This window comes from Antechinus flavipes, chromosome 1, assembly GCF_016432865.1.
Source record: "Antechinus flavipes isolate AdamAnt ecotype Samford, QLD, Australia chromosome 1, AdamAnt_v2, whole genome shotgun sequence".
Taxonomy (NCBI): Eukaryota; Metazoa; Chordata; class Mammalia; order Dasyuromorphia; family Dasyuridae; genus Antechinus; species Antechinus flavipes.
This window is the reverse complement of record NC_067398.1, coordinates 73,999,516-74,023,928: the sequence shown is the minus strand read 5'-3', so window position 1 is coordinate 74,023,928 and position 24,413 is coordinate 73,999,516. Positions and strand designations below refer to the sequence as shown.

At 31.2% G+C, this 24,413-nt stretch overlaps 1 protein-coding gene across 1 annotated transcript in view; it reads left to right on the top strand.

Moving 5' to 3' along the window:
* The window catches only part of ABCA13 (ATP binding cassette subfamily A member 13), a 551,934-nt gene that overhangs the window by 262,745 nt on the left and 264,776 nt on the right, over window positions 1-24,413 (top strand). Inside the window, exon 42 of the mRNA XM_051984384.1 lies at window positions 9,542-9,647. Coding sequence (XP_051840344.1) covers window positions 9,542-9,647 — 106 coding nt within the window. The remainder of the gene's footprint in view (window positions 1-9,541; window positions 9,648-24,413) is intronic.

Sequence of the window (24,413 nt, the reverse complement as noted above, 5' to 3'; positions counted from 1 at the left end):
TTATTAGGAAAAAAAGATCACTTACTCCATGGACCCACAAACCATGGGACCAACATTCTTTCATCAGTTGCCTGAAAGTTAAATTCCATGAGCCTTTTGGGCTTGCCTTTTAAAGTATTAAGTAATATCAAAAGAAATCGGCAAAATATTGCATAGAAAGTCTTGCCTTATTTCTTTGGCAACTTTTATTTCTTGTCTAACTCACCCATTTAATAGAGAAATGCTAGTGACATTTGTATAGTGTCTTCAGACATTTAATCAATTTGTCTGAAACTGTAATTTCATGTAGTATTGGATAGGAATTCATGGCTAGTTCAGGAAAAGGTTTCTTCCCAGTCTAGGCTTACTAGAATATAGCCTTCCTAGATTCTACCTTTTGCTTGCTCAGTGATTTCTTTTAATGTGACCAGACAGTCAGCAATTTTCTACTCCTTTATGGCACATTTTATGCCTCTTATATCTGCCTACTTGGTAACAGAATTCCCACAAAGATCTTATAATCTGTATTGAGCAGCCTCAGCAACCTTCTCTTTGTGCTATCTGCCTTTTTTCACTTTTATCATCATCAGTAACCCCTAGGCCATGATTTTTTTTTTAAAGCAGTCTTAACTTTTTTGGTTGCCACATAAAACTTTTAACTCATCCTGAACTTCCTGTCCATAAAACACAGAGGCAATTGCATAGAAATGGCTCTTTAACCCTCACCCTTATATTACGCCTATCCTGTAGATTTTTCCAGAAATATAAATGAAAGATTTTTCAGCTATCCACCTTAAAATTTATTGTTTTGGATTTAAATCCAGCCCCATCAGTAGAACCCATAATTAGTGACATATAGTTTTTTATTCTAACATTAAGCATATTAGTTATTTCTCTCAGTATGTGGTGATAGATAACTTGCAAGTTTTTTTCTATATCTAAAACTCTTCAAAGATGTTTTCAGAAGATGTCAAACATAAGTTCTTCATTTTATAGATAGAGAAAATTAGATCCAAAGAAATGAAATAATTTATCCAAAGTCATATTGTTAAAAAACTAAATATATGTCAAAAGAGGCAGGGGTACAGTGGAAAGAGTTAAGGAATTAGGGTCAGAGGGATTGAATTCCAGTCCTGGGAGAAAGAATGACTATTTGTTTAAACTTGGACAAATATCTTCCTTTCTCACTCTTTCCTCTTCTATAAAAGGAAAGAATTGAATGAATTGACCTCCAATGGCCCTTTCATACTTAAATCTGTGGTATTTTATTGATCTATGAGTCTTAAACCTGAGACTTAGACTTAGTTCTCTTCCTAAAATGATTTCATAAGTACCTGGGTCTTGGTATAAAATTCTACTAACTCACATTTATATAGTGCTTTAATGAAGTCAGCTTGATGTAGTAAGGAGATACCTGGGCATGGAGTCAAAAGAAACCTGACTATAACATTTTCTAGCTGGCTGAATTTAGGCAAGTCATTTAGCCTCTTTTTCCCCATAACATAGTATAATGGATAAAATTTGATAGTACATGAAACTGTACATTTATTATGAATTGCTTGTTATTCCTATTAAATATAGAGTAATTTTATGTAAATTTCTTTTTTCCTTTTTTCCCCTCCTCCTTGAGATGACTAACATTAAACACAAATCTCTCTCTCTGTCTCTTAAATTATTCCATACATACTTCTATTTATCATTTCTTTCTTTGGATGTAGATAGAATCTTCTTTCATAGTTCATTTGTAGTTAATTAGGATATTAGTTACTCAAAGATGTGCTTAAAACAATATTGCTATTACTGAATATAATGTTTTCTAGATACTGCTCATATCTTTTTTTATTATGTCATATAAGTTTATCCATATTTTTCTAAAATAAATCAGTGCAGCATAATAGTATTCTATCACCATCACATATTACAACTTTTTCTACCATTCTCCAATTCATGGGCATTTCAGCAATTTCCAGTTCTTTGCCACCACAAAAAGAGTTGCTTGAAATATTTTTGGACATATAGATTCTTTTCCTTTCCCCTTAATTATCTTGGGAAACAGATCTAATAGCAGTATTGCTGGGTCAAAAGGCATATCAAAAGTTTAATAACTCTGGGCATAATTACAAATTGCTCTCCAAAATAGTTGGATCAGTTCACAGTTCTACCAAGAATGAATTACTATGTCAATTTTTCCACATCCCCAGATATAAGATAGGGTTGAAACCTGAATACCTACCTCACATGGTTATTCTGAGAATCATTTGAGATAGTATGAGCAAAAGTATATTAATGCTATATAACTTATTTCTATAATCTGGATCATTTCTATATCTATACTCATATCATGCTTTCTTCATCAAAATCCTTTGAAGTAAGTAAATATTAAAAATATGCACTAGATATGTGATTTCATTGATATAGAACACCTGTAGATGAGGAAATTCCCTTTAGCAACTCAGATTGCTACCCTGCCAGCAATTTATAGTCTTAGGGAGTTGAATGGAGAATGGAGGAATTAAATGATTCACAAAGCCAGTATGAATAAAAGGCAGAATTTGAATTCAGGACTTTCTGGCTTCAAAGCTAGTTCTTTATCCCTCCTTTATGTTACTTGTATGTATAAATTACATATTATCATTTTTGAGATAAAGACATTTATGCTTAGAGATATTCACTTGGTCATTCAGATTCATACAACTAGAAAATATTGGAAATGACACTTGAAACCAGATCTTATGATTCATTAATTCCAGCCTTCATTCTTGGACTTTACTTCTAGCTCTAACATTTTATTATTCCTCTGTAAACAATTGTTGCTTGGATTTCCATTTAATTGTAGACTTTCAAAACTGTATGTAATCTTAAATGCCATTTAGGCAAATCTCTACTAGAAGCATGGATTCCCTATCTAGCATCCCCAAAAATTGTTTCTACCAGCTTCTTCTGTACCCTTCTAGTAACAGAGCACTCATTGGATCATAGAATAGTCCCTTATTCAGAATAAGACACGGAGAAGTTCAATATTAATTGAGGACAATCCATTATGTTAGCTAATCCATGGAACCTTTTCTGTATGTGAGCAGTTCTAAGAAGAGAATCCCTTTGCCCTTTTCTTGTTTCTCAGAGTTTTCTTCTTTAGGTAAAGATATCTCTTCAATTTCTTCATTGCTTCTTCCATTTATATCCAATGGAACAAAACTTAATCTTCAACAGTATCTGAATTATAGAACTGAAAAATTCAAGCCTTGATTAACTTACAGAAATAAGGAAAAAAGTTTAACTTGAAACATTTTCAACCAGAAAGTTCATTTTAAATTGGTTACCAATAGGAACTGAACATCTTTGGTTATCTTTTCAACTAGCACACATCATTTAATAATTTTCAAACATCTTGCAACATTTTATATGTATATGCATGCATATACCTCAATATTAATCTATATGTTTAAGCATGTACATATGCATATGTTGGGATATATGTCATATAACAGGATATATGAGTAGATATAAATGTATGTGTATATAGACATGTAAGTATACATATGATATATGTATATATATATATATGTGAATATATATGTGGAATAAAGGTGATATTTCCACAAATCCATAAACGTTTATTTGGCACATAGTATATTATGTATGGTAATCCAAAATGGACACTCTGCCTCTGAAGAAGTTACAATCTAAAAATAGAAGGAAGCCATGTTCACAAAGAACTGAAATGTATCCCAGGCAGCCAAATAAGAGAATCCTAGACATGCTATGAGAAATTTGGGAAGGGAGATATCACTTCCAATTGTGAAGAAGTATTTATGATGGAAGTGACACGTAACTGCTCAACAACCTTCAAAGATTCCTCACCTAAACTCTCTTCAAACTTCATAGACTTGCATTCACAGTTTTTCATAATCTGATTTCAGTCTTCCTTTGCATTTTCTCTCATTTACTAGACATTTTGGACAAATAAGATTCACTTTTCCTTCCTCTGATCTTGTTTATCCTCTACACTTTTACCTCTGAGCCTTTATTCTTGTCACTCACCTCTTCTTTGAATCACACAACTTTCAATTACTGAAATAGTTCTTTTCCTTAAATTCCTTAATTTAGGTTCCTTAAATTCAGAACTGAGATCTTATTCAAAAGTGCAACTCCTTAAAACTTACCACATTATTATGCTCAGTACACTATTATACTCACAGTAGCCTTTTAAAAGTGATTATATACTTGATTTTGATACTCAGTATCTGCTAACATGGAAGTCTTAGTTTTTAAAGCATCAGCACATGGTTAGTCTCTAGGCATCTTCAAATTAATCAGAAATGAGAGGTAACTGTCATCAAAACAATAGCACAAGTTCAGTTTGAATAAGCATTTTTGAGGACCAAGGCAGAGCTTTCAAAAACTTTCCATTGTTTGTAAAAGCCTGCAAAATGTCTATCTAGACCAATTTTGTCTTTTCAAACAGGTATTGATTTTTTTTTCTTGAGCTTTTCTATTGATCTAAGGTTAACATAGTTGTTATTGCAGTACGTGCTTTCTTCTATGTTCATCTGCATTATTCCTGACGACTTTACAGTTGGGTTTGGAGGATTTGACAATTAACTTCACTGCTCCTGCAGCTGCAAATCATAGTTTGGGCATTTTTACTCAACTGAAGCTGGTCTAAATGGGACTCTTTAAACATAATAACAGACTACCATGGTAGTGTTGATGTGTGACTATTGGGAGAAGACATGATTGTGGATCAAATGAAATGTGCTTGCCCCAAAGATGTAATCTAAGAGAAAAGTATCTTCATGAAAGAAGGTTTGCTTTCTGTGGTAAGGGGAACAAGGAAAGATGGACCTTATTATAATGTGATTCAGACTACATTTATATGTGTCTAATACGTCTAATGAATTATACAGATTGCTTGTCTATTGAAAATCAAATAGATGAAGAATGTTTACTGTCCAGATGTTGATATCTGATTGTATGAACTATCTGTAAAGCTGATATATCACTGTATAAATCATAAGTATATGCTACAATTGGAAATAAGGAAGAAGATAATGTAGTGGGTTTCAATTTGGGAAATTTTGTGCGTGTGTTTTTTTAAATGAATACAAACTTTTTGAAATTAAAACTAAGTTTCATAAATCATATAGTTCTTGCAGGGATATTACATGAGTGGATCATGGGGTATCATAGTCTCAAAAAATCCAAGATTCATATTGCCAAAGAATAATGTAAAGTTAAGGATGGACATGAATAGCCGTACAATCTTATCAGTAAAGAATTGTACAGGAGAAATGACATAAAAGGTAACATAGCTGTAAGACCTGAAAAAGTGTTAGACTTAAAAAATAATAAAAGAAAGGAATGAGAATAATTATAAGTTGGTCTATTTCTTAATAATTAAGAAATTGACCTTGAAATATTAAAAAAAAATTAGAGCAAAGATTCATAAACTCTTTTTGTCATAGACTAGCAGAGTGTATGGACTTCTTCCCAGAATAATGTTTTACATGAATAAAACATATGGAATTGCAAATAAAATAATTATATTGACATAAGGTTATTAATACATACATACACACATACATACAGATATACATATGTGTGTATGTGTGTGTATGTGTATTTAAAAAAATTAAGTTCACTGACATCAATCAAGTAAATGACCCTTGATTTAAAGGAAGGCCTCCAGTATATTGGGTGGATCTTATATGGAGAACATTGACAAAAACAGGACAGGATAAAAAGTCTTACATGGGTTGCGATCTATATCATTATAGGAAATACTGCCATAGGTGAGATCCATCATCTTTTAAAGAAAATCTCACATAATTTTAAAGCCAGTTAGAATTCACCAAAGGGATTACTGAGATTCAAAGAGAAGTGATTTGCTAAGATGTGGTGATAGCTAGTTAGTAGCAAAACTGGAACAGGACTCAAAATGTCAGTATCAACAATATAGTACTTTTCTTACTATATCATGTAGCTTATCTCTTTTCCTCTTTAGATTTGCTATTTAGACAAAGATAAAATTGACCATAATAATGTAGATTATATAATATGAGTTGAATTTTTCAAGGTTGTATTGAGAATTGGCTTAAGAGTATATTTTATATGAATATTGGTTACCTTCAGGTTTTTCTTTTTTTCATTTCTAAATGGAAGGGCACCTTGTCTTGAAAATCTCTAGGACACAGTTCATCAACTTGACATTTTAACTGTAGGCCAGGTCAGAGGGTCTATGGTACTTGACAATGCTCTTTTATAAAAGAGAAATCAAGATAGGTACAGTCAGAAGTCTGAATGATTAATGGCACAATCAATATTTAGATGACATTGAATTCACATGTTTGAGATTTGAAGTTTTTAAAAATGTCTAAGCCCCCCAACAAAGATTAAAAGGCTGCATATGGCAAAATAATATCTATTGATTTCAGATTTTGTGAGATATAGCAACAAAAATGTAAAATTACATGAATGTCAAATCTATAAAATATCACAGTGAAAAGAGTATCTGGGATTTCCTAATTTGTTATTTTATTTTTGGTTCTTTAATAATCAAACCAAACCAAACCACAAAATTATAGCAACAACAATAACAAAACAAAAAAACCCAACCCCCTTCATTCCTTATCTTACAGGTTTCTAGTCACTTTAAAGAAAAAGTCAATATAAAAATTACCTATATTAATTAGAAGTGAATTAAGTACACATTTAAATGGGCAATAATAATAGTCACTAACATTTATGTGATTTCATTTAATTTTCCTAATAGCTCTGTGAAAAGTATTATTATTTTTCCACATTTTACAGATGTAAAAATTGAGGTACAGAAAGATATATTCTGAGAATGATGTATTATTGCCATCTTCAATAATCTGGCATCATGTATATATTGTTCAAAAAAATACTATTGTTAACTTCATTTTCTCATAACAATTGCATTATTGTATTTGTTAAGTATATCTTCTTATTTTAGTTTGTCAGGTTATTTTTCATATTTAGAATAAAAAAACTTCATAAAATCATTTGGTTATATGAGCTTCTGGAATGCACTGAATTTCCTTCCTGTCTCTGCCTCAATAAAACAGGGTTTAAACTTTCTATCTCAAGTCAGTTATTTAACAGAAACATTTTATATATATCTCCTTAAAGCATGAATACTGGTTAAAAGAATGATAGTCACTTATTTCAAATTTTAAAGAATATATGAGTAGATATTTAGGGCATCTTCCTTTCATCAGTAAAACATTTTGCTGATAGAATGTTTTACATTGATAGCATTTTAAATAAAATATCTTTCAAGAAAGACATTATTAATATTGTATATGATGTGTCCCATAACTAATTCAAACCTGGAGAAGTGCAGAATATACTGTGAGTATAACAGGAAAAAATCCACTTTAACAGAAATATGAAGTTTATGAGGGGGAAATAGTTTGAAGTTAGTCTGGAAAAATAGATTATAAAATCAGATTATGAAGTAATTTAAATACATAAAAAGGAGTTTTTATTTATTCTAGAAGAAATAAGAACAAATGAAGTTTCTTGAGGACAGAAATGAAATAGGCAGATTTGTGCTTTAGAAATAACAATTTGTTAGTTACCCACAATTTGTGGGTCATGGTTTAGAAAAGAGTGAGATTGGAGAGAGGAAAACAATTGGAGACTATTGCAATTATCGAGACAAGAAATGGTGAAGACCTGAATTAGGGTGCTCACAGTGGGAGTCAAGAGAGGGGTATGAACTAGAGAGATTTCTGAAAGACTGGATTTTGGAGGTGAGGAAAAGAGTCAAAGATAACTCCTAGATTGTGAACATGGGTAACTATTACTTAACACTAGCAGTTCGAAAAAGCCTATTTCTGCGAGGTGAATTTCTGAAATCCACTCCAATTGTTTTGCCAAGAAAACTCTAAATATGGATAAAAAGTCAAACTTAACTGAAATGATTGAATGCCAACAAATATTTTCATTATCACCATAAACTTCATTATTACTATAAGCCACAAATGATAGGTGTAACATTAAGTAAAAGTAATAAGAAAAGCAACATATTGGTCAAGTCTAACAAAATAAGTTACTATATCACATTTTCCACTACTTCTCATTAAGTATTTTTGGATAACATGTTCTTATGTTGACTCTCTATAGTTCTTGGATATTAGACCTTCAATAGATTTGTTTACTGTGAGAGTGGCATTGACTGTAGTACATAGAAAGCTTACCTTACAGGCAGGAAGACCTTGTTGAAGAAAAATCCCAATCTATTCTGGTTAAGAGAATTTCACTGTTGGTAGGCCCCCAATAAAATCACTATTCTCTTCCCATCCTATTTTCATTTTAGTGAATATATTTTTGCCTTATCATTATCTTTCCTTCTTATATTAATAAATTTTTATTCATTAATTGTTTTAGATTTTTTTTCACAATTTTGATGTTCTTTTATGTCTCTATCTCTTGTTTTATTAATAATTCCCTCCCTCTTATTACCTCTTCTTCAAGATAATTCTGATTCTTTTCAATTATTTTCCTCATAAAGAATATAAAATCTGTTTTTTTTAGATTATATATTTATTTGTAACTTATTATGGAATGTAGTAGGGTAAGATATTGATCTGAACTTAATTTCTGCCAAACTACTTTCCTATTTTTCCAATAATTCTTGTCAAATGGGGAAATCTACACTAGACTACTATGTTTGATTATTTTGGAGGTCTTGTTAAATTAATCTGTTTCATTGAGCAACTTCCTACACAGTTTCTTGAAAGAGTTATCAGATTCTTATTTCCTCATGAAAAACTTAGCATTCAAGATACTTAGGACCTTTTTCTTTTCCCTTAAAGATTTCATGATAAATTGTGCTTGTTATTTGCTAGAGTCTTCAGATTATTTGTTTCAGTCACTCCACTTGGAATTATTCGTATCTATACTTACTGATATTTTACCTTTCTTTTTTCTTTTTCTTATTTGCTGAGGCAATTGGGGTTAAGTGACTTGCCCAGGATCACACAATTAAGAAGTGTTAAGTCTGAGATCAAATTCGAACTCAGGTCCTCCTGACTTCAGAACTGCTATTCTATCCATTGTGCCACCTCGTTGCCCCTAGTGTTCTGTTTCAAAGACACCTCTTTTATTGCATCTTCTCTGGGCATTTTTGCTGGAAGGGATGTCTCCCTCTTTTTTCCATATTTTTCATGTACTATTCTTATGGTTTTTATTATTTATTGTTTTGTATTGTAGTTATTTATGTAGATAGCTGTTTTCCCTCTCATTTTTATGAAGATTATTATTAAGGAAAGAAATCAAGCTTTAACAATTGTTCTGCCTAGAAAAGTATCTTGTATAGAGCATATGCCTAATACACATTTGTTAATGAATGAATAAATATATTATGATATATGTTTGGAAGTCCTCCTAGGAATAATTTAGTCCATAAATTCCAGGAATTGAAAGGAAAAGTTAAAAGAAAAATTCATAAAAGTGCATTCTTACAATGATGATATATAAATGAAAACTATTATCAAATCCATAATAATTATAGCCTTATTTTTGTCTCTAAAAGGTATTTTTGAAGCTTTTGCAAGACTCCAAAAATAAAACATATATTCCTGATACAATAGACATAGACTCTGAATATGAAAGAAGCACAGAACAACTGCATGACAATAGTAAGTATGAAATTAATTATTTATATCATTCTTTTAATAAAAATGTAATTTATGAATTCTATAGTGTTTCTTTTTGCAAATTCATTTTTACCCAAATCTTCTAAACACATGTGAAACTGAGGTAGTATTATCACCTTTATATATATAACTCAAGACGGTCTTGGGTGTAACACCTCTCCTACTCCTGGCATTTTTCAATGTTTCATCCCCCTTTTATTTCCCTAAAAAAGCTTTATTTAGGTAAACAGATAAAAAAGATAAAGGAATGTTGACTCATAAAAAGTACTCTTTTATTTGGGCAATCTGCAAGCCCCTTCATATAGTCTTCAGATGGATGTCTTGAGCATCTTTGTGGATATTGGTAAGATGTTTGAACTTTACAGAAATTATTATTATTTAACAATTAAGACTTTTTAAAATGTCTATATTCATATTCATGTTTTTCTTATGGGCAGAATAATATATGAGTGAAATGCTCAATGGTTTCATATGGATAGGTAATTTTCCTAATGACTGTTTTTATGAATTTGTGACTTAAGGTCCAATTTAATTTAGTCTAGTAAATATTTAGTAAGTATCTACTATGTACACAGAATAGTAATATTAATTAATCCAAGAGTTCATATTGTTGGCACCAATTTAGAAAAGTCAATCCTACTAATTAGGTAACTCAATAAATTCAATAAAATAATACAATAAAAAAGAAATTGCTCCAGGGAAAGATAAGTTGATAGTTTAAGGAATACTAAGTTTTCATAGAATTAAAGCATTGAGAAAGACATCAATGATCCACTAATCTGATCCATACAAAACAATCCTGTACTGTATCCCAAAAAGGTTATCCTCTTTTTCAATGACTCTACTTATTTGAAAGTTTTCTTTATAATCAGTCCTAAATGTGCTTCTTATAACTTACATCTTTTTCTTCAATTCTCATATCTGGTAGAAAAGGTGAATGCCTCATTTCTTTTCCCTTTTCTGTTGGAGATCCATTCAAAAACAGGAAGACAAATATCATATCCTTCCTCCTTCTCCAGCCTAAAATATCTCTGGTTCCCTCAGTTGATTCTTATATTAGATGATCTCAAAGCATTCAATCATTCTGGTTGCTCTCTTCAGGATACTTTTGGGATTTCCATTAATGAATATTTCAATAATACAATGATTAAAAATTATTTTGATTTTCACATTTTCTTGAAAATATCTTATTACTAATTGATTAACTGAATATTTTTATAAATCAAGATACACTGAATTTATAAATGAGAATTAATATTTTATTAGAACCATAACTTACCAAGTAAATAGATGAAAACTTAAATATATATATGTCAGAATAGCACATGGAGAAGGTTCTGTTATCTGAAAAATCTTTCTCTCTCCTTTTTTTTCTAAGACAAGTAGGGTTAGCTATTAAGTGTTAAGCATCTGAGGTCAGATTTGAACTCAGGTCCTCTAGACTTCAGGGCTGGTGCTTTATCCATTGCACCCCTGAGAATTTTTGTTAAACAATGATAAGTTTAAGTAATTGTGTTGATGTTTTTTCAGTTGTATTTGCTGAGTTGAACTAAATAATATGGTTTTTTATACAATATGATTGCTATTTTCCACAAAAGACAGTAGGAAACATTGGATAAATGAAATTCAAATATTCCTTATAGAAGTCTTCATTCTTTCAGGAATTTACAGATCATGTTTTCAGCTTTTTCATTCTTTTACCTTAATCTGACTTTGAAAATTCTTTCTCAAATATTGATATTAACACCCATTCTAATATTATCTTATAGCTCCTTGATTTCCTTAACTCAATAATTTAATTCAATAAATGTTCATCAAGAAGCCACTCTGTGGTTTGTAAAATATCAGACAATGAATACATACAGATAAAAACCAAAACGTGCTTTCTCTTCCATGATAGGTTACATTATACTGGCAAAATCATCTACTCCTCTATATTCTGAAATTGAGCCTTCCATTACCAGTTATTGGACATTTACGTATGTTTAGTCCATAGCCATCTTGGATTCAATATGTCCAAATAAAAAGTCATATCTCCTCTGGAACTTTTGGTCCTATAAACTCAAATCTTCAGTATATCCAGTTTTATTGTCAGCATTACTGTCCACTTAGTCCCTCAGGTTTGCTCCCTTGGATTTCCTACTGACCTTTATCTTCTCCATCAACTTTCATATTCAATCTGTTGCCAAGTCTTGTCAATTGTACTTCTCTGACATGTATAACTTCCATCTCCTTGTCTCCAATTGCACGGCATCTACTATCGTTTAGGGGGACATCAAAATTTTCTTGTTGTATTGCAATAGTCTCCTAATTTATATTCCTACTTCTTTTTGTTTTTTCCAATTAATGTTCCATATAGTTTCAAACAGATATTCCTAAAATATAGAAATAATTTTGTCATAGCATCACCAGCTTGCTCTCCTATTCCCATTCTTTCAAAAACATTATCATCCATCCTTTTCAACTACAGCTCATATTCTGAAACAAATGTGTACCAGTCTTGCTCAGAGTTATTTCCTTGTCCTGCACATACATCTGTACAAATTCCTTATACCTGCTATTTTGATTTCCAACAGATGTAGTTTCTATATAGGATAGCTAGCTTAATTATTTAATGATTCCAGACTACTATTCTAATCCAATAGATGCCCTTGGATTCCAAGTGAGTAGGATTTGTACAAATTCTTTTCTTTGACTAGAAAAATAGCTCAATCTATGTTCTCTACTCTTGATAGGTGAACCCAATTATCTTCATATGTGAATGATAAAAGGTTAATTGAAATGACCTGTAAGAAACACCTTTATTAGAAGGATAAATTTGAGGAAGTTTACTGTCCCTCCCTCATATTTGATGGAGGCAAGTGAAGTAGAAGAATCACAGCAAAGGAGTGAAGATAATCAAATGGAACTCAAAAGTTACAGTAATTACCCTTTCCTGACCTAGCTCTCAAAGAAGCAGATAAAGCTGCAATAATCCTGGTTAAATCTTGCAGAATAGCAAAATGTCAATTCAATGGCATTTTCTAGGAAGAAAAGAATTTAGGTATTCTTCCCACCTATTTTTTAATCTCTGTACTTAAAAGGATTGTTTTAGTAGTCTGAGTCTGATTCTAAAATGTACTAGAAATCAATTTGGAATTTCAGCACTGTGTAGTGTGGGGATCCCAGCTCTATTTCATACCTGTTAGAGCAAGCAGTCTTGTTAAAATGTAAGAACAATGAGAGATAGCATGAATTCTAAATTAATCTACCTTAAATCAAGAAATCACCTTGTTTCACAAGGGCTATACTGGGTATATCTTCCTGACCTGGGACATCAGATTAGAATCAGAACCCATAAGTAATAGCCCCATTCTGCTATTAATCAACCAATTGGCTTTGGAATTGGTTGTTATTCAGCATCTCTGTCTTAATGTACTTTCCACATCTGTCAGAACAAAGAAGATGACACTGGATGGGCTCTGTTATTTTGTTCAGGTCTCTGCTCCATCATTTCTCACAATGAAAATTTGGAGTTAGTCACCTGATAGAGAAACACAGCATTATAGAACTTAAATTAGAAAGGACTTAAGAGGCCATGGAGTCAAAACATCTCATTTTACAGATGAGGAGCTTTAGGCTTAAGTAAGTGAAATTACTTGCTCAAGGTCCCAAGGGGATAATCATTAGGTGTGGAATAGGAATAGTACTCTTTTGACTCCATCATCAGTGTGCTGTCTATGATACTAATCTTCCAGTCTTCCAGAGGACTCTGGGATGTTTGTGCATAACAAGAGAGAGCTACCAAATACATTTCTAGGCATATTAATTAAAGAGTGACAAGGAAGAGATTATAAGAAAAGAAGGTAGAAGGGACCTTGTACTTTCCATCCTACATATTTGATCTATTTATGTTTGTTTTTGACTATAAAACTTGTGAAGCTGTCTCCAAAAGGATGGAGGTATTGAGATCAACACTAGTAAACTATATTTGTATACATGTACAGATGTGTGTATATATGTATATGTAAAATACATATAAAATATACATGCATATTATAATATATATTACATATACACATATCTAGATCTATTTTTAAGATCTTTTTGTTTTTTGGCTTTAAAATTCATCCCCAAAGGAATTGCAGTATTGTGATGTAAATAGAGAGATTAAATCACAGAGTCTTGAATTTTTGAACTGTATCTACAGAATACCTTTCTCATGTTAATGGAAAGATTCTATAAACTTATTGCTATTCTGATCTCTGGACAACAAGAAGGTATGATTTTTTTTTTTCATCTAAAACAGGAAAGCAAGAGAGTATAGGATTTAAATGAGATATGAGTGTCTTATAGGGAATCTGATTTTTGTGAGAATATTCTTGTCTCATTTATTTTTAATTTAGTTTCCATTTTAAATATAAATTTGCATTTTACTTTTAAAAATAAATAATACTTCCAGAGAGATGATTTATACCATTTTTATTCCATTACTTTACCCTTTTTTTAAACTTCAAGGTTTATCTTCCTTTCTATTTTTGTTTTCACTTAATAGATAGATTTCATTTTTAAGGCCAAATTTCAGGCAAAGGTAATTGGTAGCTTCTAATGAATCATTTATCCTTCAGCATTCCTTATATTATAAGAGAATTGCTTAAATTGTTTCACCAAAAATCTGTAAGTTTGGGCTAAATATAACAAACATTTTCTTGACAAATGGTAAATTAAATGTTGTTTTAATACCAAACAGCTAACTATGGCAGGTTGCTGTCTTTATGGGGTTCATCTATTAATTTAAAAAAAATCACTACTCTGTAATCTGAATTTAGTTTAGTTTATCAAAGACAATAAAAATATTGTAAAAGTACAATAATAGTTGTAATAAAAGCTAATGTTATATAAAATGGAATAATGTTGAATTAAAGAAGGTGGGGGCAGCTAGGAGTTTATAGCATTGAAAATGACCATTATAAAACATCGGCTTGAAAGGCACAGTGTTTATTTGTTATGTAAATCACAAATTAGTAACTGGGAAAAATGTTATTTAGAAAATCAATTGAAATATACATTGTGAAATTGGAAAAGAGCATAGAATGCATTATGACAAAGTTGGAATGAAATTGCCCTTATTTATAAAACTGGTCACATACTACAAATAATCTTTCTTAAAAAAATAAAAATGGTACCTTTGAAAGTTCAGGAGAGGTGGTAGAAAAGTTTCTTAAAGTGTTTTAGACAAAATATTCATCATGCCTACCTACCTTCACTTACCCAAGTGCCTTATTTTGGTATAATGATGAGACTGGGTTTTCAGAGAACTAAAGTTAAAAGGAATTACTATACTAGAAAGGTGGAAAGATTCTACCTCATTGGAAAGTCATGGATTATGGAGCTGTCTTTCATCATCAGTCTAGCTATGTTTAGAGAGGCTCTTTGATAAGTTGGCTATAGACTGCTGAAGTTTTTAACCTTGGAAAGGTCTCCAAGACCACCTAACCCATCCTAATAAAATTAGAGATTTTTGTGGTTATATATTTTCTTTTTTTAATTTAAAGCTTTTTATTTTCAAAACATATGCAAAGGTAATTTTTCAACATTGACTCTTGCAAAACTTTCTGTTCCAAATTTTTCCCTCCTTTACCCCACTCCCTCCTCTAGATGGTAAGTAGTCCAATACATGTTAAATATATTAAAACATATGTTAAAGCCAATATATGTATGTATGTATATATATATATATATATATATATATATATATATATATATATATATATATATATAAAGTTATCTTGCTGAAGAAGAAAAATTGAATCTAGAAGGGAAAAAAAAAACCTGAGAAAGAAAATAAAATGCAAAGAAACATCAACAAAAAGCGTGACAGTGCTATGTTGTGATCCACACTCAGTTCTCACAGAACTCTCTCTGAGCCTAAATGGCTCTCTTCATCACTGAACAACTGGAATTCGTTTGAATCATCTCATTGTTGAGGAGAGCCCGGTCCATCAGAATTTATCCTTTTACAGTCTTGTTGTTGCCATGTATAATCATCTCCTGGTTCTGCTTATTTCACTTAGCATCAGTTCATGCAAGTCTCTTCAGGCCTCTCTGAAATCATTCTTTTGGTTGTTTATTACAGAACAATAATATTCCATAACATTCATATACCATGATTTATTCAGCCATTCTCCAACTGATGGGCATCCATTCAGTTTTCAGTTTCTTGCTACTACAAATAGGGCTGCCACAAACATTTTGGCACATACAAGTCCCTTTCCTTCCTTTAAGATCTCTGTGGGATATAAGCTAAGTAGAAACACAGATGGGTCAAAGGGTATGAACAGTTTGATAACTTTTTGAGCCTAGTTCTAAACTGCTCTCCAGAATGTTTGGATCTGTTCATAATTCTACCAACAATGTATGAGTGTCCCTGTTTTCTCACATCCTCTCCAACATTCATCATTATCTTTTCCTGAGAGTCAATATGTGACCAATAATGATCTCTAGTTCTTCGTTGGTCACAAATTCCTTCCTCTTTCACAGACTGGAGAGGTAAATAAACTATGCTATGTTCTTCTAATTTGCTTATAATATCATTCTTTATGTCTATATCATGAACCCCTTTCAACCTTATTTTGGTATATGGTATTAAATATGGGTCAATGCCTAGTTTCTGCCATACTAGTTTCCAATTTTCCCAGTAGTTTTTGTCAAATAGTGAATTTGTGTCACAAAAGCTTGAGTTTTTGGGTTTATCAAAGTGCTCTTGAATAGGAGCACTTGATGTTTTTTTAATTGTTTAGGTCTGACTTTATTTGTGTAGAAATTGTTTTGAGGTTTTGCTTGTATAGTTCCTGACTTTCCCTTAGCAGATAGATTCCCAAATATTTTATCCTATTGTCAGTTATTTTAAGTGGAATTTCTCTTTGTATCTCTTGCTGTTGGATTTTGTTGATGATGTATAAGAATGGTGATGATTTATGTGGATTTATTTTGTATCCTGTAACTTTGCTAGAGTTGTGGATTACTTCTACTAGTTTTTTAGTTGATTCTCTAGGGTTCTCTAAGTATATCATCATATATACAAAGAGTGACAATTTGGTTTCCTCATTACTTTACTCTAATTTTTAAAATTTCTTTTTCTTTGCTTATTGTCAAATCTAGCATTTCTAATACAATATAGTAATGGTGATAGTAGGCAACCTTGTTTTATCCTTGATCTTATTGGGAATGGTTCCAATTTATACCTATTACATATGATGCTTGCTGATTGTTTTAAATAGATGCTACTAACTATTTTAAGGAAAAAGTCCATTTATTCCTATACTCTATAGTGTTTTTAATAAGAATGGGTGTTGGATTATATCAAATGCTTTTTTTTTGCATCTATTGAGATAATCATATGGGTTTTGGTAATTTGGTTATTGATATAATCAATTATGCTAATAGTTTTTCCTAATATTGAACCAGCTCTGCATTCCTGGTATAAATCCTACTTGGTCATGGTGTATTATCCTAGGAATAGTTTTCTGTAATCTCTTTGCTAATATTTTATTTAAGATTTTTGCATCAATGTTCATTAGGGAGATTAGTCTATATTTTTTTTTATGTTTTTGTCCTACCTGGTTTAGATATTAATACCATGTCTGTGTCATAAAAGGAATTTGGTAGGAGTCTTTTTTTCCAAATAGTTTATATTGTATTGTTGTTAATTGTTCTTTAAATGTTTGGTAGAATTCACATGTAAATCCATCAGGGGATTTTTTCTTAGGGAGGTGATTAATAACTTATTATACTTTTTTTTTTCTAAAATGGGACTAAGTAATTTATTTCCTCCTCTGTTAATCTGGGCAATCTATATTTTTGTAGGTATTCTCCTTTTCACTTAGGTTATCAAATTTATTGGCATAAAGTTGGACAAAGTAACTTCTGATTAATGCTCTAATTTCTTCTTCATTGGTGGAAAGTTCTCCCTTTCCATTTTTTGAAAATAACAATTTGATTTTTCTCTTTCCTTTTTCTAATCAAATTAACTAAAGGTTTATCTATTTTGTTGGTTTCTTTATAAAACCAACTTTTAATTTTATTCACTAATTCAATAGTATTTTAACTTCAATTTTATTAATCTCTCCTTTTATTTTTAGAATTTTGAGTTTGGTATTTGATTGGGAGTTTTAAATTTGTTCTTTTTCTAGCTTTTTTAGTTGCAAGCCCAATTCATTGATTTTTCTCTTTCTCTATTTTATGCAAGTAAGGATCTAGAGATATAAAATTTCCTCTAATTACTGCTTTGACTGCATCCTACAAATTTTGGTATGTTGTGTTATTACTGTCATTCTCTTGGATAAAATTATTGTGTCTATGATTTGCTATTTCACCCATTCATTCTTTAGGATGAGATTATTTAGTTTCCAATTACTTTTTGGTCTATTTTCTCCTGTCCTTACATTGCATGTAATTTTTATTGCATCATGATCTGAAAAATAAACCCTGCATTTACTATTTCTGCCTTTCTACATTTGATTTTGAGGTTTTTATGCCCTAACACATGGTCAATTTTTGTATAAGTTAAATGAACCACTAAGAAAAAAGTAAACTCCTTTCTACCTCCATTTAACTTTCTCCAAAGATCTCTCATACCTAAAAGTTCTAACATTTTGTTTACCTTAACTTCTTTTTTATTTATTTTGTGATTTGATTTATCTAGTTCTGAGAGAACAAGGTTGAGATCTCCCACTAGTATAGTTTTGCTGTGTATTTCTTCTTGCATCTCTCTTAACTTCTCCTCTAGGAATTTCCATGCTATACTACTTGGTGCACATATGTTTAGTATTGATATTGCTTCATTATCTATGGTATTCTTTAGTAAGATATAGTTTCCTTCCTTATCTCTTTTAATTAGACCTATCTTTGCTTTTACTTGATCTGAGATTAGGCTTGCTACCCCTGTTTTTTTTTTTTTTTTTTTCTTCTTCTTCTTTTCTTCAGCTGAAGCATAGTAAATTCTCCTCCAGCCTTTTACCTTCACTCTGTCTATATCACTAAATGTGTTTCTTGTAAACAACATATTGTAGAATTCTGGTTTTTAATCCACTCTGCTATCCACTTCCATTTTATGGGGGAGTTCATCCTATTCACATTGACAGTTAAAATAACTAATTCTGTATTTCCTGCCATCTTATTTACCCTAGATTATGCTTTCTTCTTTCCTATTCCCCTTCCCTCCTCCCCAGTATTTTGCTTTTGTTGACCACCTCCCCCAAACAGTCCTTTCCTTTTAGAGCCCTTCCCCATTTTTATACCTTTCTCCTAATTCTTCTGTTTTCCCTTCTATTAGTCTTTCCTTTTCTTCCCCCCCTCCTTTCTTTACCTTTGTAAGGTAAAAAAATTCCTTTATGAAACCAAATATGTCTGATATTCTTATTTTGAGTCAAATCTGATGAGAGTAAAATTTCATACAATGCTCATACACTCCCTTCTTTCTCTCAAATCTAATAGTTTTCTTTGCCTCTTTGTGAGATGTAATTTCTCTTATTTTGCCTCCTTTTTCCTTTTCTTCCACTATGATCCCCTTTCCATCTCTAGTTTCTTTTTCATATTATCATAATAAAATCACAGTATACCTGCATTCTCTAAGTATATCCATAACAGAAATATAGTTCTTAAGAGTTCTTTCCTTTTTACCTTTTTTTGTTTCTCTTGAGTTCTGTGTTTGGAGATCAAATTTTTTGTTCAGTCCTGGTCTTTTCATTAGGAATAGGTAAAATTCACCTATTTCATTGAATATCCATCTTTCCCGAAAGATAATGCTCATTTTACCTGGATAGTTTATTTTTGGCTATAATCCCAGTACTTTTGCTTTTCAGAATATCGGATTCTAGCACCTTTGATCCTTTAAAATGGAAGCTTTTAGGTGCTGGGTAATCCTAATTGTGGCTCCTCAGTATTTAAATTGTTTCTTTCTGTCTGCTTGTAATATCTTTTCCTTGGTATGGCAATTCTGAAATTTAGCTAAAATATTCCTTGGGGGTTTAATTTTGGGGTCTTTTCAGGGGGTGATTGGTGAATTCTTCTGATGGCTATTTTACCTTCTCATTCTAAATATCAGGGCAATTTTCTTTTATGATTTCCTGTAAGATAAGGTTTAGGTTCTTTCTTTTCATCATGGCTTTCTGTAAACCCAATAATCCTCTGATTGTCTTTCCTATATCTGTTTTTCAGGTCAGTTGTTTTTCCTAGGTGATATTTCATATTACCTTCTAATTTTTCTTTTTTCTTTTTTTTTGTTTGACTGATTCTTGAAGTCTTATTGAGTCATTCATCTCCATTTGTTCAAATTTTTAGTGTATTATTTTCTTCCGTTACCTTTTTTAGCTCCTTTTGCAATTGACCAATTAAATATTTTTGTTTACTGCATTCTTTTTCCATTTTTCCATTCCTTCTTGCAATGATCTCATTTCATTTCCCCATTTTTCTTTTAATTTTTCTTCTAATTCTCTTTTAAGATCCTTTATGCAATCTTTGAAGAAAGCCTTGTGAAATGGGGATCAGCTCATGCCTCTCATTGGGGCTTCTTCTGGAGTTGTTTTGTCTTTAGAAACCTCAAGATTTGAGCTCTGCTCTTTTCTCTTTCCATAAAATCTGTCTATGATGAGGGTTCTTTTTTGTTTGTTATTATTTCTTTCTTTATTTTTTTTTAAGGCTTGTGGTTTGTTCAATGCAAAAGAGGGATAGCTGCTTTAATTTGATTTCTGGTGCTAGGTAATGGCGGTTAGATCTGGTATTTTCCCGGTTCTCAGTGGTTTACAATTTGCCTTTGGTAGCAAATCTACCAAACCACCTATTTGCAAGGAGGACAGAGTAACCTAAGAAGCTCACAGAAGATTCCCAGGTGCGTAGAACTGCAATGCTCTGACTCCTGGCCTCAGCTTTTTGCCCTGTCTCCCTGTTCTGTGGTCTGGGCTTGGCAGACTGTCCCACTGTACATTTGAAACAGACCTGAAGTTGTTCAAAGGTATCTTCTTCTAGAAATATGTTGTACTCCAGATATTTGTGAATTCTTTGATTTCAAAACCAGTTTAGAGGTTTAATCTGCTATTGGTTTGAGAGGTTACAAGAGGTTACAGAGAGTCCTGCCTGCTCTCTGCCATTTTGGCTCCACCCCGGGAAGTCATGGTTATATATTTTCCATAAAATTATGTATGTACCACATTCTAGAGAAAAGTGGTTAGCTTATTGTGTATTATTAATTATTGAATTGATTATTTTCCTCTATATTCTTTTTCCTTGATCTCCTGTGCTCTCTTTTGTATAACTGATAGATTTTTAAAGGTGACTCCCAAACCTCTGTATAGATCTGGAATCTCTCATAACTGTTACAATTTGAATTTAGTGTCCCATTAATACCTCAAAGACAACATAGTCTCAAACCAAGTTTCTTATTTCTCTCTTTATCTTCCCTATGCTCAAACACATCCTACTTCCAAGCTTCCTGTTACTGTCAAAGAGTACCTCCATTCTTTTAATCATCTAAATTTGCATCACTTTTTCTTTTTGACTTCTCTTTGTTCTTTACTCCACATATCTGATCAGCTGCCAAATCTTCTAAGTCTAAAACCTCATTCAATGGGATGCTAATTAACTGATATAAAATAAAATTTGTTGACTATAAATAACCTTTATAATTATTACATGTTAAATAACTTATAATATGAATTAGGTCCTTTATCTGTATTCACTTATTTTCACCAATTTGATATTGAACACATTTTTTTCTTTTGTATGTAATTTTGTTTTTATTAACAATTTTTTTTCCTGCATTCTCATTAGAAAAAAAAAAAACCCAAATGTTGTAATAAATATATCTATTTAGAAAGATCAAAACAAATTCTAAATTTTGTCATGTCCTAAAATTACATGTCTTATTTTGTATCTTCAATTCTTTACCACTATGTCAGAAGGTAGAAAGTATGCTTCATCATCAGTGCTCTATAATCATGGTCAGTCACTGAATTGATCAAAGTGCTTCAGTCTTGAAAAATTGTTCATCATTTAATATTTTATTACAGTCTTATGACACAATTTCTCCAGTAATTCCACAGTTGATGGAAACTTCCCCCCTACCCTTAGTATTGTTATTTGCTGTCACAAAAAGTGTAGCTCTAAATATTTTTGTACATTTGGTTCCCTCTTTCTTTAGAAAATAGGCCTGGCAATATTATTTCTGGGTTAAAGGGTATTCACAGGTTTGTAACTTGTTGAGAATGGTTCCAAGTTGTTTTCCAGAATGGCTGGACCAATTCACAGTTATACTAATATTGAATTACTGTTAGCACAGCCACTCCAATGTTTATCATTTTCCTTTTTGGTCAATTCTGTAACCTGATAGGTGTGTGATACAATCTGAGCTGCTTTATTTAAAATTTTTCTATTAGTGATTTGGAACTTAAAAAAAAAAGTGGCCTTCCTATTACTTAACCTACCCACCCTTCAAGAATCCTTTCCTTATCTCTTGCTCATCCCCTTGTTCTCTTATTTTTTTCTGAATTTAGAAGACTTTCATACATAAATACATATGTGTATTTTTTTCTTCTTTAACCCACTCCCAATGATGGTAAGATTTCAGTATCACTCCTTCTCTCCCCATTAGCTTCTTTTATATCTATTTTTCTTTCTTTTTTTATCTCATTTGTATGAGATACTTGCTTTTTAAAATCTCTCTCTACATTGTTTGGACATACACACGTGTGTATATATGCAGGCACATAAGCATATATATATATACATATATATATATATATATGCATATATATATATATATGTAATCCCTCCTTTTTCTCTATATACCAATGAATCTATGACCATAGAAGATTATGTTATCAGGTAACATTTTCTTTTTTCTTTTTTTTCTCTTGTTTTGTGATACCTGAGTTCCTTCAGTATGTGACCCATAGCAATGGAAACAAATTCAGTATAAGCTTAGAAAACCATATTTCCTTCTCTCTACTCATACGGAAAACACTATACTTTCCCTTTTGTAATTAATTCCCTTTGTGAAACAAGGCCAAAGTATCAAGGCATGCAAGCTAAAATTAAATTTTAAATACTCAAATTTAATTTATGAATAGTTAGCTTTTTTAAAGTATAAAAATTTATTTTGTTAAAATTAAATTAACTTCACTTCTAATTGCTTCTTATCTTTGATAATATTGAACAATATTATGTATGATTAATTAATTAACTTTTTTGTGGGATGAGTGCAGGTACTACAAAAATCATACATTTTACTGCCATAATGCTCTTTCTCTCTCTAGATAGCATGGGATAATACATGTAAAGGTATTGCTGAAACAAAAAATAGTTTGAATCCTATTTTTAGTATATATTAATAAAATATTATTATATATTGCCCAAGACCCTGGGCAAATTAGATAGCATCTTAGTCCTCTGAACAACTATAGAAGACTATGTTTCAGAGAAGGTCTGCATTAGTAAATAGTTTCTTCACTTGATTGTCTCTTATATCATTGAAATCATAAACACAGTCCCTATCCCCATATTTAAACAGCACAGTTCCCATGTTCATATATATATATACACATATGATTTTATTATTTATAGCTACACATGTGATTTATTATTTTAATAAAATCAACATCAGATCTCTTCCTCCAACTTCCCTTTTCCTTTCAAACTTCACAAATTCTTTTGCTTTTAAGGAGAGCTAGCTTCTGCTAATTCTATATGTCAAAGAAGGTTTGTTTTCCATATTAGATCCAAACAACAGAGAGCACACTACAGGGAGAATTGCTCAAATACAATTTATTAAAGCATAATAGAACAAAAATAGACTTGGACAGTACACTTGACCTTGACAACTTCCACCCAGCAACCATTCCTGGCAAGCATAGGAGAATAGTAATGAAAAATATTCTGGGGGACTGGGGGAAAAATTCATTTTCAACAAAATGTGGATTAGAGTAACCAGAATAAGCTAATCAGAAGATAATAGATTAAATTTTTGATCATTAAAATTGAATATTATCACACTTTAAAACATATGAAATACAAAAGTTGTATCAAGTAACTAATACATATTTATCAAAACTTATTAAACTCATATCATTTCAAATATTCACAATGCAGTATAAATTGAATTTAGCAAATATAATTTCTGTTTTTAAAGGATTTGTAAATCTCCCAAACCTGGGAAGAAAACATTTTAGGCTATTGCCAGTAATATTTAAGTAAATGAATTAGTATTTGATTTATTTGGAAAATGGCAAGAATATATATACACTATATATATATATTTCCCCCCAAGTAAGAGTGAACAATCAATGATAATTTAATAAAATACTTTTCTGTTAGCTTTATTGGTTCTGTCAAACTGACTTGTGATAATGACCAAATAGTGTTAGAAATCCGGATGAATTTCCCCTGTAACTCATTTCTTAAAGCTTTGTTGTAGTCAGCAGTAAAGTTAAAATCATAGGATTTAGTAGAAATGGAAGGAATTATCTAGTAAAATTTTCTCATTTGATAGATGAAAAAAACTGTGTCAGAGAGGTAATTTGTAAGATACCACACAGGTAGTAAAGTCATAGAAGTGAGATGCAAATCTTAATCTCTTCAGTAATCTCACTATTTTACCATTTAATCTTACTATTTAATTTTGCTTTTCTATCTATAGTCACAAACCTGTTTCTATAATCTTGGGAATGGGGGGTGGTGGTATTGTTTGAGTTAATTAGCTAAACAAAACTTGGAATC